The sequence below is a fragment of the Cricetulus griseus genome, chromosome 7 (genome assembly GCF_003668045.3).
Source record: "Cricetulus griseus strain 17A/GY chromosome 7, alternate assembly CriGri-PICRH-1.0, whole genome shotgun sequence".
Lineage (NCBI taxonomy): Eukaryota > Metazoa > Chordata > Mammalia > Rodentia > Cricetidae > Cricetulus > Cricetulus griseus.
Window position 1 is genome coordinate 88,119,850 of NC_048600.1, and position 13,567 is coordinate 88,133,416.

The 13,567-nt window shown below is 38.3% G+C and overlaps 1 protein-coding gene across 3 annotated transcripts in view; it reads right to left on the reverse strand.

The window, feature by feature from the left end:
• Positions 1-732: 732 nt before the first annotated feature.
• Pafah1b1 (platelet activating factor acetylhydrolase 1b regulatory subunit 1) overlaps positions 733-13,567 on the reverse strand; it is a 49,518-nt gene continuing 36,683 nt past the window's right edge. For all 3 annotated transcript variants that reach the window (XM_027426777.2, XM_027426778.2, XM_035447367.1), the window contains 6 exons: positions 11,889-12,057; positions 9,847-9,949; positions 8,877-9,105; positions 7,861-7,962; positions 5,714-5,870; positions 733-4,501 (listed from right to left, as the gene is read on the reverse strand). In XM_027426777.2, the coding sequence (XP_027282578.1) occupies positions 4,428-4,501; positions 5,714-5,870; positions 7,861-7,962; positions 8,877-9,105; positions 9,847-9,949; positions 11,889-12,057 (834 nt within the window). In that variant the 3' untranslated portion in view covers positions 733-4,427. The remainder of the gene's footprint in view (positions 4,502-5,713; positions 5,871-7,860; positions 7,963-8,876; positions 9,106-9,846; positions 9,950-11,888; positions 12,058-13,567) is intronic.

Consider the following 13,567-nt stretch of genomic DNA (forward strand, 5'->3'; position numbering starts at 1 on the left):
TAACTCATGTCTGCACATAACAGTTTTCACCAGATTAACCAAGAAGGATGCGGCATCATGGATGCAGAGCTATTTTCCCTGCCTTCAGGAGGGAGGACAATGTGTGCTTTTAAAGTCACCACCATAGCATATGATACTAAAGTCAGAACTCTAACCAGAAGGTTAGAAGTGGGGGAAGGGGTCTGCATAAGCAGGAAAGCCAGCCAAGTACAGACATTCTTGCCGAGCTTCTCTTTGGCTGGGAAGGTTCCTTCCAACAGGGAGGTACCAAGTTAACACCTGTACTACTTTGCATAGAAGGCTGGAGAAAACTAAGGATATTCAGTATTAGGATGAGATAGGACATCTAGAACAGTGATTAGAGTGAAGATGTATTTGATACATTTCATAAACTCAGGATATTTATAGCTCTAAGGGAAGAGATGCTAGATAAAAGGCTCACTTAAACAGAAACAAAATGGACAAGGGCCCCACCTATGGGACTGAGTTTCTAACAGGAACTCACAGCTGGAGAGGAAGAGTGGGGCACAAGACCCCTACCATGTGCTGCTCCCTCCAGATAAGGAGTAGACAACAAAGACAGTGCCAGCAAAGTTCACAAAGGGCGTATGGTCAACTAAAGTCTTGTTCTTTCTGTGCCTGGTGCAAAAATAAAAATAAAAGCCTCACTTCCTACCAAGATCTGTGCACAAAACCCCACCCCCAATACCCACCAAATAACCCCAGCACATCTAGTTTTATAGGCATTTAATAGTTTACCAATTGGTACAATAAGATTTTTAATATGCAGAAAACATGAATAAATTTTGTTTTACACAGTCTGAGAGCAACAAATCTTACTGTAAAACACAAGAGCAATATTATATACATTCCTTTACTGATTTTTAAAATTGTGTCGATATCTTCAGTGAACTCTTACAATCTGGGGAACTGTTTTCTCCAATTACCACCTCCGCAACAGTCATATGAAATCAATGCTTGCCTTCATGTCAGTGTCAGAATCGACTTCTAACTTGTAGAGTTTGTATTTATTTCTAACATCTTCAGAGTGAGCTTTGGGGAGCCTGAAGGATAGGCAGGCGAGAAAGCAGCTACTTACATGATAACAGTGGAAGGATAAAAAGGCCAGTTCCAGTCGTGACTTGTGAGTCCAGCTTCCCCAGCCCACCCTACCCAGCCCACTGGAGAAACCCAAAACCTTCCAATTTTGCCCATGTTGCTTGTCTACCAGGACATTCTTCTTTGCACCATCTAGATTAACCAACACATTGAGTTTATATACAGCTGGACAGTAGGAGTAACCATTTTAAGTGCCTTTTCCTTCCATTTCAACTTCAGTTGCTTAAGGATTATCAAGCCACCACTGTCAACAAAATGTCCTTATTTTTAAATAGTTTTTCTTTAAATTAAAAAACAAAAAAATAAACTTTTTAGTGAGTGGTATTATCTGGAAGTTCACATGGAAACAAAGAGGCAAACAGAAGACTGGGCTTGGTGAGCCTAGAGCCAAAGCTTCCAAAGGCCTACAGTGTGCCATGGCCCAGGACGGTTGCTAACACTAGCAATTGTGGATAGTGCTCTAAGCACACATCATTCATTGGTCACACCACATGCAGACAGGACGGTCTTTCTCCTAAAGTGCAAGATGCCAAACCAAAAACAACTATTCTCCAGGCCATGTCTACACAAACCTCTGCAGCTTGCACTTTCCATGCGGTTAGGATTTCTTGGGCACGCTGTGCTATAGGTGGCACTGGAATGTCTGTTTACACACACAGTCAACAATCATCCTAGGACACAATTATACCAGCTTTTTATTTCTTAATAAGTGGCCAATCTGACTCCAGAAAGTAACAAAGCAGCAGTGAAACGCTAACCAATTTATAAAAACCTCTACTTATAACCGAAACCAGTAACTTTATCATTGTTGTTATCCCAGGCAAGGCACAGGGTTAGACAGCAGACAGAGAAAACAGTAACATAAGAGTAAGGGCATCAACAGGGCAGTGTCAAACAACAGTGCAAGAAACTTTTGCAAATTGGACGCCAAATGTGGATGTTGCCCCCCCCCCCATTACTCAAACAGGGCTCGTTACATTTGGATCCAGCTGTGGACCATCCCTGAGATTCAATGTTTGCTGCTGCTTAAGTAGAGGATGTCTGATAATTCAGCTAAGCAGCAGGCTGTGACAATCTCCCAAGTAAGGACAGCTTTGTTACAGAGCACTCCCTCCTATGTTGTCAGTGAGTCGCTGCAGCAGAGGAGGAAACCCAGAACAGCAGCTTTGCTCCTCTACATTGGTACCATTCTTGTTTCTATAAATGATGTCTAGATGTTGTGGCTTACCCTTAAACAATGTATGTTGCTACGTGCTAAAACTGAATTAAAAGACAAGACATTTAAACACAAACAAATGTTAAGATGCACCATTTCTATGTATTTATATTCTTGAAATAGGACAGGAAATAGCAGCAAATGAGAACAAAGATATTTTCCATAGCTTTTGGAGAAAAAAATCCAGTCAGAACAGCTAAGGGAAAAAAGACTTCAATGTTAGCAGGGGTGTGAGGCAATGTTGTCCTGAAAACTAACCTACAGTGTTTATGGAATCAAGATGGGTGTTTTTGTCCTTAAAGACGGCCATTTATTTCTCAAAACACCTTTCCTTTCTAGAGACAAGTCTGAGGAGTATTAAGAACAAACAAGTAAATAAACAAAAGGACACAGGCTAGACATTAAGCTGCTCCTAGTGGCCTAATCTTTCTGTATATCTATAGGACAGTAACTCTCACCCTTTCTCCTTTCAGGAATCAAATTTCCTTTAAAATAGTTAAAGGGACATTTTAAAAAATCATATTACACAAATGAATAAAATGCAGTCCAGAAAAAAAATTATTGTTGTTAAATTGTCATTGTTATTTCATTGTTTCTGTTAACTTTTCAAATTGATTTTCTTAAAAAGAAAAGAAAAAAGTTGGTTAGGTAGGCAATGGAATTCTTTATTAACAACTGATAATGGAATAGTGTTCCAAAAGTCGTGGGCAAAATCCTCTTAACCCTAGTGTAGTAACTTTGGATCAAAATATACAACATATCAAGGATGTGTAAAATGTTGAATGGCCACATTAGAGTGGAGAATAAAGAAGGCGGCTTTCTTTTAGTTTAGAAAAGCCAGAGCATCAGAATGGTTTATCCTAAAGCATGGCTGTGAGTGGTACTCCACAGCAAAGCTTATTCTACTTGTATGATTTAGCACTTCTTCAAAAATTCAAGACCCAACAACATGGAGGTTATATGTGTGATATACATATATAGACATATCCACTTATAGATAGGTCCATATACTTATAAACATTTACATATAAACATAGATGAAAAAAGTATATTTCTATGCACGCTTCATTAAACCCTGTCACTTTTTATAACTTTAAGTGAAGCAGTTCAAATTGTTATCAGGTTCATGTTGGAAACTGCTGTTTCTCCTGCTCCTTAAAAATGGGCACGCAACTTTGTCAGCATTTGTCATTCTGAAATGTACATTGCACATCCCTAAAAACATCATAAACACATAGCGATTTGTACCATGACACTCAATGGGAAGATCAAATTCTACTGGGGAGTCACATCACTACACAGTCCAACAGTATGGAGAATACAACTCCAAGTATGTCTAGTGTGGAGAGAAGCTTAGAGTAGGACAGTGTTTTCCTGACCTGTTTACAAAGCAGTTAAGACCCAAATAAAAAAAGGATTCACTATTAGCTGCTGAGATTTTTCTTGAGTTACGATCATTTTCTTACATAAATATACCACTAGCCTTTGCTTGACAGGCTGCCAAAACAAACATATCCTATTGATTTGGCAAAGGGGTCATGACAAAAACCTCAATGTGTAATCCCCATTAATTACACAGATGGAGCAAAAGATTCTGAATTGTAGTCTTATTTATCTAACACCCTTAAAGATTTATTAAGCACACTTAAGTGATGTTACATAGATACACATTTCAGAAAAAGCCCTAATAACCACCACTTTTCCCAAAATGAGGCCATCAAGTCAGGCACCAACAGATAGCAGGAAGAAAAACAATAATTAATAAACCAACATAAAATGACACTGTCAACTATTCAGTTTAGTGCCCTAGTTCAATTTATTCAACTTCTGCCCTCGTAGGCCTGGTGTGACCAATGCCAGCCCAGGTTTTTAAACCCTATGGTACTTCTAGACAACATATGTAAATTTACAGTATACAATTTGGATTCACCATGCATGAATACTTTGTGTGTAACATTTAATAAGCTCAATCTACATCCAGAATAATTTACATGAAAGGACAATATTTATTTAAACAGAGCTCAAATGGGGTAACCATGGTATCATCAGAGTGCATCCAGAGGAAAGGGAGGGAGAACCAAGTGAGACTCAATCAACGGCACTCCCACACCTTTACTGTCTGATCTACACTGCCAGTGACCACGTAGGGCGCCGTCTTGTGGAAGTCTGAAACAGAAAAGAAAAGGCTCGTTTTCAAACCATACTAAACTAGACAGAATTTTTTGCTCGTTCTTGAGATAGGGTCTTTTATGTAGTCCTAGCAGGCCTTGAACTTGATTTCCTCCAGTTCTGCTTCCCAAGCAGTGAGATTCTATGAGCATGTGTGCCTCCACATGTGGATATGGTTTCCTTGATTTTCTTTATATAGTACCCATACTCCTAGAAAGTACTGAGCTTACCGATTGGGTTAGGGAACCTGAAACTCAACTATGAATGCCCACTTGATACTACAAGTACCATTCCAAATGATGCTCAAAAATATGAACGAGAGCACACTCAGCATATCCATTTACTGAACACTGTATTCCAGGCTCAGTACTAATGCTTTATGTGGACAACTAATCCTCACAGCTCTCCTGTATAGGAGGCTGACCTCAAATTTGGGACATCATCATTCTGCCTCTCCTGCCCAAATGCATGGATGGGTTTTGTCTGTTTTTTAAATATTTATTGGGGGGGGGGGTTGTTTGTGAAGTGAGAGCGTGTGCGTGTGCGCGTGCGTGTGTGCGTGTGTGCGTGTGTGCGTGTGTGCGTGTGTGTGTGTGTGTGTGTGTGTGTGTGTGTGTGTGTGTAGGCTTGTACAGAGGACCAACTCTCAGGAGCTACTTCTTTCCTGCCATTGTTTGGGATAGGAAGAATCAAACAGGTTTTGGGCCTGCCCCAAAGCACCTCTACCTGCTGAACCATCTTGCCAGCCCTTAGTTTTTTCTTGAAACAGGATCTTGCTATGTACCCTAGGCTATTATTTAAGATTTCTTAAGTTCTTCTTCCCCAGTGCTGCAGTACTGGTGATTGAAACTAGTGTCTCAGTCCAGATATATTAAATGTTATAGCACTGAGTAACATCCACAACATTTAAACTAATAGGAAAGAAAAAGTTACCAGTCAAGAGTGTGATCAGTAAGTATCATTTTCACAAGTGTAGTTTCTAAATCCAATGTACAACACAGAAAGCAGTATTTTTATTATAAACTTAATTCTATAAAAAGAAGTTTAAAGCTACTGGTTGGAACTCCTAAGGTTAGAGTATGTCCTTTCTATTTTACTCTTAAAGAACTTGATCATTTCTTACCTGGAAAAGTTCACAAGGTTACATAAAACTGTTACATCTGGCACTCCAAAATTCAAATGTTCAGAAACCTCACAATCTGTACATACCCAAGGAGGTAACAAAGTGTTCATGCGCATTGAGGGTCTTCATGCATCGTTTGTTCTTGTAATCCCATACACGGAGAGTCTTGTCATCAGCACAACTCAAAATAAACTTCCCCCCAGAATGGAACAGAACTCCACGTACCCAATTATCATGACCCACCTTAAAGACAAAAGGTATTTGACTTATTTAAGTAACATTTGGGAAATAATACATTTTATTTTATTTTGGTTTTTCGGGACAGGGTTTCTGTATGTAGCTCTGGTTGTCCTAGAACTCAGAGATCTGCCTGTCTCTGCCTCCCAAGATGCTAGGGTTAAAACTAGACACTATCAAGTTTGAGGCTAGCCAGAGCTGTTACATAGAGAAACTCGGTCTCAAAAAAAAAAACAAAAAAACAAAAAAAAAACAAAACAAAAAAAAACAAGACACCCCCCAAAAATAAATAGAACCTAGAATCTGCCCTCAAATAGATAAATATTAATTAACTAATTAAAAACTGAGGAGCCAAAGAGATGACTGAGCAATTAAGAGTATGTCAAGGAGCCAGGCAGTGTTGGCTCATACCTTCAATTCCAGCACTCTGGAGGCAGAGGTGGGCAGAGCTCTGTGAGTTCCAACATAGCCAGAGCTTTACAGAGAAACTGTCTCAAAAATCAAAAAAGAACATGTAGAGGAGCTGAAGAGATGAATAAGCAATTAAACACATGCACTGCTACTTTTAGAGAGCTGGAGTTTGGTTCCCAACACCCATGACAGGCAGCTCACAATTGGGTGTAACTCCTGCTTCAGGAGGATCCAATGTTTCTGGGCCTAGTCAGGAACTGGTACACACATGTACATAATTAAAAATTAACATAATAAAAAATGAATGCACACTTTTAATCTCAGCACTTTAATCTCACCTGGCTAGATTACTTTTCTAACACAATACAAATGACAGTAGAAGACAATATAGTTACCTTTTTAAGTTTTTTTTTTTTTTGAGATGGGTCTGGACTATGTAGTAGACCTGACTTAGTTCCAATTCTACACAGACCAGGCTGGCCTAAAATTTACAGAGATTCTATTGCCTCTGCCTCTTGAGTGTTGGGAATTTCTTTTATTTCTTTTAATTTTTTTGGTTTTTCGAGACAGGGTTTCTCTGTGTAGCTTTGGAGCCGATCCTGGGACTCGCTCTGGAGACCAGGCTGGCCTCGAACTCACAGAGATCCGCCTGCCTCTGCTTCCCAAGTGCTGGGATTAAAGGTGTGCGCCACCAACGCCAGGCAGGAATTTCTTTTATTTTTGTTTCTCTGTGTAGCCATGGTTGTTCTGTAGGCCAGGCTGGCCTCAAACTCAGGAGATCTGCTTGTCTCTGCCTCCTGAGTGCTGGGTTCAAAGGTTTTGTAATTTGATTACAGCAATGCGTTTTCTTTTTCAGCATTTACACTTATTTAGTTTTGGTTGATCCTGTCCTGCTTCTTCCCGCAACCATCTTTTCCCCTTTCTCTACTGTACCCTTCTGCTTCCAGTATTCCCTTCTCATCAATCCTTTAGTATACTTTATTTAACATGTTGTCAGTCATATTCTATAACTAGCTCTTGTTAGCATTTAGTTTCTAAAACCATGAATGATCTGTTATAAAATTTGCTACTAGGTTAGCAATATCCACAAACCCACTGGAGTTCCTTAGGCAAACTAGAAAGTCTCAGAACCTGCTCACCACCCGCTTATATGACATATCCAATGCTGCTACAATGACTTGAGCACATTTAACTCATTAAGGTAGAATAATTAATTTCACAATAGAAAAACAAACCAAATAACAGGTAGATGTCAACAAAGAGATGACAGCTAGAGAATTACAACAAAGAGCAAACTAGAGATGCAAATATCTTGAAAAAGTAAACAATTCTGGAAGAGCATTCTTTGTCCTCCAGAGTAGGTATTACAAGGTGAGCTAAGACCCCCTCCCAGTACTGACTGGTTTTATAGATTTATGTTATTTAACATTACATTCTGTAGATCATCACTATACCAGTGTAAATCTATAAAGGAGATATTTTAAAATCCTAGAATGGAGATTTAGTAACAAAGCAGAGTATCTAATCCAAAAAATTAAAAGCATAATGAAGATGCCAAAGAAGTATTAAGATTATACAAACTTACAAGAGTCATAAGGCACATGCCAGTACTGACGTCCCACATCTTAATGGTTTTGTCTCTGGAACCGGATAGCAAGAAGGGTCCAGGCTTGCCACTTTTCTTAGTCTACAGAAAATATAAAAATTATTTTCCCCATGAAAGACATAAGGCCTTAAACAACTCCTACTATGTTATAACATTTATTCCAAATCTTTCCAAAAGGCTGTTCTATTTAAAAATACACAACTGGTCTGACACTATGCCTAGCCTACAAAGAAAAAAAAAAAAAAAAAAAAAAAAGCCCTACCTAGATAACACTAACAATGATGAATGTACCATTCAAGACTTCTGAATCAAGGTTAGGTATATCCAGGTAAGTGACAAGGCATTTGCCTAGCATGAAGGCATTAAGTTTCAGGCTTGGCATCAAAAGCCTGCCCCTAACCTCCTGAGTTCTGGGATTAAAAGAATGTGCCACCACCACCTGGCTCAAACAGGATTTTTAAACACACACACACACACACACACACACACACACACACACACACACACACACACACACACACACACAGTTAACATCAAATTTATTAATACATTGTATGTAACAACCACCAGAGGTCAGTATAAAGAATTTTAATTTAGAATCTATAATAGTTCAAACGAAGAGCTCACAAATAGGACAGGAGGTGATGGCACACGCCTTTAATCCCAGCACTCGGGAGGCAGAGGCAGGTGGGTCTCTGTGAGTTCGAGGCCAGCCTGGTCTCCAGAGCGAGTGCCAGGATAGGCTCCAAAGCTACACAGAGAAACCCTGTCTCAAAAAAACAAAGCAAACAAACAAACAAACAAAAATCTCTATAAAAATGTATATAAAAACACCACTGACAACTGGAAAGAGCAAAAACTTTAAAATTCAGAATTCTAGGCTATAGTCTTTAGGTGTATTAACAGATCTTGGACTGGGAATCAGGAAATATCATGTAAAGCTCTGTCCTATGGCACAGTAAGAAGATCATGCAATGACATAAATCACACAGTACCTCAGATCCTGTTGCTTCAGAGATGGAAGAATATGAACTTTCTGGAGCCCAGGAAATGCATTCTACCACATGTTCGTGTTCTCGGAGCTCAGCCTTGCATTCCTTTGTTGCTACAACCCATACACGCACAGTCTGGTCATTGGAACAGCTGGCTATCAGAGTGCCATCCTGATTTGGCCGCACCATACGTACCCATTCTCTGTGTCCTGTGAATGTCTTCACACAGTAGCTGTTTAAGTAATAATGTACATTATGAATAAATGGTAACCATTAGGAAACTTCCCAGAAGTAATACAAAATTAGTTACAAATCAGGATAAAGAGAATAGCATTAGCTAGAGAAATTATAGCACATCAACAAAATAAATATAAAATATTGGTTAATAAAAGATGGGCACCAGCCAGAAGTAAAAAAACATTAGCTAAAATAGGCTGACAAGAAATACGACAAATTAACAAAATACAGAATTTAGGTAAAATATATAGAAGGAATAAAATGTTTCAAAACTAAACACATACAAGTCTAAGATGTACAGTTTAAGGTATAGACAAAGGTATATCAGCAAAAACGTTATTTAAATTCTAGTTTAAACCCAGAGAAATCACCTTAAAAGAAAAAACAACAAACAAACAAAACAAAAAATCAGAAGAAAGGAAATTGACATCACACAGAACTGGCTTTTGAGATTCTTTCTTACAGTGTATCCATGTTTCTTTTAGAGAGGAAGTTATTTTTTGAGATACGTATGTATACATTGTTAATGTGGTACTGGGGATGAAAGCTAGGGCCTTATGCATGCTAAGCAAGTGCTCTACAACTATGCTACATTTCCAGCCTTCATATATATTTATATATGCACAGCTATGGTGATTATTCCAGGAAAAGATGAAATTAATAAGCACTTAAAAAAACAATTCTGTTTTATTTTAAAAGTATTTTTGGCTGATGCTTTTCAATTACATCTACTTACCCAGTTTGCACTTCCCACATTTTTATAGTTTTATCCCTTGAGGCAGACACTATATGATCTCCATTAGGCATGATGGCTACTGAAGAGACATTATGGTCATGGCCTAAAACACATAAAACAGCAGTATTTAACAGTTTACTGTAGGTTTTTATTATGGTATTTAAAAAACTACAGAAAGCATTTTTATACTGAGCTTTAAGTAAATTTGACAGGATTATAAAAAAGTAGTAAGGGAAAAAGAGAGTGGAAAGGACAGAATTTGGTCCTCTAACTAGTGCTTGAAATTTATCTTATTTGATGCTGATGTTCAACAGGGGAATGCGCTGATAGTTCATAAACATTGTTCACATTCCAAATTAGCTATGCTTCCCAGAAAAAGCTCGAGGCATATCATTTCAAGAAACTTTCCTGTCTTTTTTAAAGATAGGATCTTAGTACAAAGTCCAAATCTGCTGCAGTCCTTAAAACCTGGGATCAGCCGGGCGTTGGTGGCACACGCCTTTAATCCCAGCACTCGGGAGGTAGAGGCAGGCAGATCTCTGTGAGTTCAAGGCCAGCCTGGTCTCCAGAGTGAGTTCCAGGATAGGCTCCAAAGCTACACAGAGAAACCCTGTCTCGAAAAATCAAAAACAACAAAAACAAAAAAACCCTAACAACAACAACAAACAACCTGGGATCATACATTATGTGCCACCATGCCCAGCAAAAACTTTTTTTGGAGACAGGAACTCACGTATGCCATGTGACCTCAAACTTGCTATGTAGCCAAGGAAACCTTGAACTTTTGATTGTTTTGCTTCTACTTCTTGAGTAATGAATTTATAGGGATTTACTACCAATCAGGATCAAATGAAAGGCTTTGTGCAAGCACAAACTCTTTAAGTGATGACAGTAAGATACTGGCAACTCAAAGAATCTTAGATAACATTATTTACAAAAGGATGTGCCAAAACTCCTTTAACAGAATTAATTGAGGTAATGTATTTAAATGAGTGGAAAAAAAACCCCACAAACTTCAATCATACACTCCATGTAATAAGCCTGTGTACTAAATATCACCAGCTAATCTTTTTGCTTTGTTTTGCTTTCTTGAGACCAGAGAGTTTACTGTGCAGCACAGTTGGGCTACAACTTGCTTTGTAGTGAAGGCCAGTCTTAAACCAGTGATCCTCCCACCTTGGCCTCTTGCTTGCTGGAATTATGTACAGGCATCGACACACCTGGCTTGTTTTTAAATCACTAATATAGCATTTAGATATAATACATATATCTAAACAACCATATTTCATATTCTTAAAGAAAACAAAGTCAAACCATGCAGTGGTGGTGCATACCTTTAATCCCAGCACTCATGAGGCAGAGGCAGGTGGATCTCTGAATTCAATGCCAGCCTGGGATAGCCAGTGCTACACAGAGAAACACTGTTGGGGGAAGGGGGCAACACATGGGGGATTGGGGATGGGACAAAGCCAGATGTGGTGGCCCACACCTTTGACCTCAGTACTTGAGGTAGGTAGAAGCAGACAGATTTCTTGAGTTCAGGCAGCCAAGGCTACACTGTGAAACCCTGTCCCAAAAACCTAGAAATGACAAATGTTAGTATTTCCTATATACCCAGATAATTTAAGTATGACTCATTTTAGCTTTACAATCCTATGACATATGTATTGCCCCCTTTATTTTCCAGATGAAATAACATATGGACACTTAAAGGTACCACAGCAAGGGACTCAGGCTTCCAGCTTCTACACTGGCTATTCTCTTGATGAAAGACAAAAGAAAACCAATAACCTCAGTACATTAACTATCCTTTTCTGTTAGACTAATCTGGCCTGGCAGCTTTTCTTATCCAAATATACTTGTGAATACAAATTAGTATTCTTTGTAAAACTTAAAGCATCCTAACAAGAAAATCTCTATTACCAAAGCCCATAATGCAGACAGCTAGGAGTTAAATGTAGGGTACCTGTAAGTGGGTTAGCATATTATTTCTTCTATCAAGTGTCCTGCCAGAAATTAAAGAACCATCCGCTACCCCTTACCATGCATGGTTCTGATGCATTCAAAGCCCTGAAAATCCCATAGTTTAATCGTCATGTCTGCAGAACAGGAAGCCAAAAGCTTGCCACTGTGGTCAAAGGAAATGTCCTGTACAGAGTCTGTGTGCCCCTTGAGAGTTCGCTCAAAATCTCCAGTCTCATAGTCCCACACCTGTCAAGTGAATAGAAAAAAGGTCAACACCAATCCATCACTTCCTCATTTCACATTTACACCCAGAAGCTTAGTCTGGCACCTTACTGACTAATTAACAAATAACAAATAATAATCTGTTAGAAATACCAAATCTTCAAGTACAAACTGGCCTTTCTCGATAGAGAAAACTGAGCTCCAATTATCCAAGTAGATCTTCAGTGTCACACTTGTTAAGTATCTACCACTTAATTATGCTAATGAGGAGGTACAGAAAGTCAAAGCATAATAGTCTGATAGTAAGCACTAGATATAAATAAGGAAATTCAAGTATAAAAAAGACATGTTGGGGCAAGAACAGGCAAATATTTGTATTTAAAACAAGTGAACTGATTTAAGTTCTCAATTCTACTAGAGCAGCAGAGCAGATAAAGAAAAATCTTATAAATACAAACCAAATGTTATTGATTAACAAAACCATTTCATTTGAAAAGTCTCATTTTGAAAAGACAAATTTTTCTAAAGCAGAAATTATTTGAGTTACCAATATTCAATATTACAAAGAGATGTCACTTCAAGAACATACTAAATCTTTGTTCTGGTGGTCAAATTGTAGTCTGATTGAAATCATTTTTTGAAATACTAATTACAAGCCTGGGTAAAAGAGAAAACAAAACAAAAAAACAAACAAAAACTAATTACATGCAACAAGTCCTAGGTTCAATTTAATCTCCAGCAACCCAAAACACAAAATGTGGCCTGGAGAGATCGCTCAGAGGTTAAAAGCACTGGCTGCTCTTCCAGAGGACCTGAGTTCAATTCCCAGCAACCACATGGTGGCTCACAACCATCTGTAACGAAATCTGATGCCCTCTTCTGGCCTGCAGGCCTATAGACAGACAGAACACTGTATATGTAATGAATAAATGAATCTTTAAAAAAAAAAAAAGTTAAAAATCCAAACAAAAACAACCCTCAAAATGGAAATAAAAAACAAACAAACAAACAAACACTGGGCTGAAGAGAGGGCTTAGTGGTTAAGAGCACTTGGCTGCTCTTCCAAAGGCCCAGGGTTCAATCCCCAGTACCACGTGGCAGCTAACAGCTGTCTGTAACTCTAAGATCTGACATGCTCACACAGACTTACATGCAGTCAAAATACCAATGTACGTAAAATAAGAATAAATAAACTATTAAAAACAATAAAACATTGATTCCATGCACTAAAATCAAACAGTTTTGTACACTCTATCCACAGTGAGTACTAATTTAAATTCGATCATGTATGTGTATATTTACACAAACAAATAAAATTTGGAAAATAGGTAATATTTAAAAAAAACAAAAAACTTTTCTAGGCAATACATTAAAAATAATTTATGATCTGTTGAGTGTTTTGCCTGCATATTAAATATGCGTATCATATTCATGCCTGGTGTCCTCTAAGGATAAAAAAGGACACTGGCTCCCTGGAACTGGAATGTAGATGGTTCTTGAGTCACCATATGGAAGCTGGAAACCAAACCTTGGA